Genomic DNA, 1,663 nt, shown 5'->3' on the forward strand with positions numbered 1-1,663 from the left:
ATACCCTTTGTATATAATTTATAAATAAAAAATTTATTTGGCATTTAAATTCAAGATTTTTAAAATAATTGTAAATATCTAATTCATACAAAATAAATCAATAGACATATTGCTTTTTTTTGTTTATGGTATTATATATTTTAACATGCCAAAGATTATTTTATCGCAGTCGAACTTCATTTAAAAGTCTTTCTCTGGCAGTGGCCGAGTTATGTTAATGAAAATGGGGCAATGATCCTCTAAATTAATAATTAAAGAGTGTTATGAGGTTTGTAATTTATAATTATTAATTAGTTATTATTAGTATTTTTAATAATGTAAAATTATATTTAATGATGTGTAATTACTCACTTTTTTTGTACTGGTCAAATTTTAATAAAAAAAAATGCGGACTCCTAAACTTTCTCTTAATCTTAATAATTTATACATACTAATACATGCATAAGATAAAATTTAAACTCTTAACACTTATTTAAGTGAATAACCGAACTAATCACACAACCAACCCAAATTAATTAATATGACTAAGTGAACTGATCAATATCTATTTATACTAATTATATATGAATATTTAATTATGACTAAGTCTACCTATTCATATTCTTGTTCCACTTTGGGCAGAGCTTTCTTGATGCACAAACCCATTGAAAATAAGAGCTCCTTACTCGGTTATAAAAAGTCAACGTTTCTTCTATATGCTTTGTAACATTATTACGAGGAAATCTCCTAGAAAAATCTCAAGAAATTACACACCATATTAAACACATATAATCATAAGCTAAGGAGGTACCCTCTAAAAATATATATCCACTAAAATATTACACCAGATTCATCATTAATTATCAATCATTGTTATTAGCTATCACAAATCACCATCATCAACATGTGTTTGAGATCATTCAGGTGCAGTTTTTGCTGCATCTTCGTCACACTCTACACCTTATTCCTGTGCTTCATTCTATCCATATTCCTATTTTGGATAATCATATCTCCATCAAGTGTCAAATTCCAAATAACCAATGCTTCCCTCACTCAATTCAATCTCACCAACAACACCACCACATTGAACTACAAATTCAAAGTCAACATCACAGCAAGAAACCCTAACAACAACGTGGTGGTGTACTATAGGAGGATCACCGCATACGCGTGGTACAAAGACAGGAATTTCGCTGCCGTCAACTTGGCGCCATTTGATCAAGGTCACAAGAACACGACCCTCCTTCAAGAAGCCGTGTTCGAAGGACAAAGCTCGATTCGACTCGGGCCAAAGCAAATTGCTGAGTACAACATGGAGAGGAGTGTGGGCATTTTCAATGACTTGGCCGTCGATTTGGATGTTAGAATAAGGGCTAAGTTTGGAAGGTTCGAGAGCAGCCGATTCAATCCGCCGGTTGTTCAGTGTCGCCGGCTCAGGGTTCCTTTGATTTCGAATGGTAAACCGCCGGCGGCAACTTTTAGTGTTACAAGGTGCAGAAGTAGTAATTTCTTTCAAGATCGTGATGCCGAAGCCGGATAACCCTTAGAAATATAAATATAAGCCTTGACTCCTGGCTATTTGAATTTGCAATTATATACATATATATAGCATAAATAAATATAAGTATATACTTAAAATACCAATAGAAATCCTTTTTTTACACGTATTACTTTGATTTTCTCA

The 1,663-nt window shown here is 32.7% G+C and overlaps 1 protein-coding gene across 1 annotated transcript; it reads left to right on the forward strand.

Annotated features, from left to right (window-relative positions):
• Positions 1 to 800: 800 nt before the first annotated feature.
• On the forward strand, positions 801 to 1,663 carry LOC107490545 (NDR1/HIN1-like protein 10). The gene has a single exon (XM_016111315.3). The coding sequence runs from the start codon at positions 884 to 886 to the stop codon at positions 1,517 to 1,519; it is 636 nt and encodes a 211-aa protein (XP_015966801.1). The 5' UTR covers positions 801 to 883; the 3' UTR covers positions 1,520 to 1,663.

The sequence above is a fragment of the Arachis duranensis genome, chromosome 5 (assembly GCF_000817695.3).
Source record: "Arachis duranensis cultivar V14167 chromosome 5, aradu.V14167.gnm2.J7QH, whole genome shotgun sequence".
Classification (NCBI taxonomy): domain Eukaryota; kingdom Viridiplantae; phylum Streptophyta; class Magnoliopsida; order Fabales; family Fabaceae; genus Arachis; species Arachis duranensis.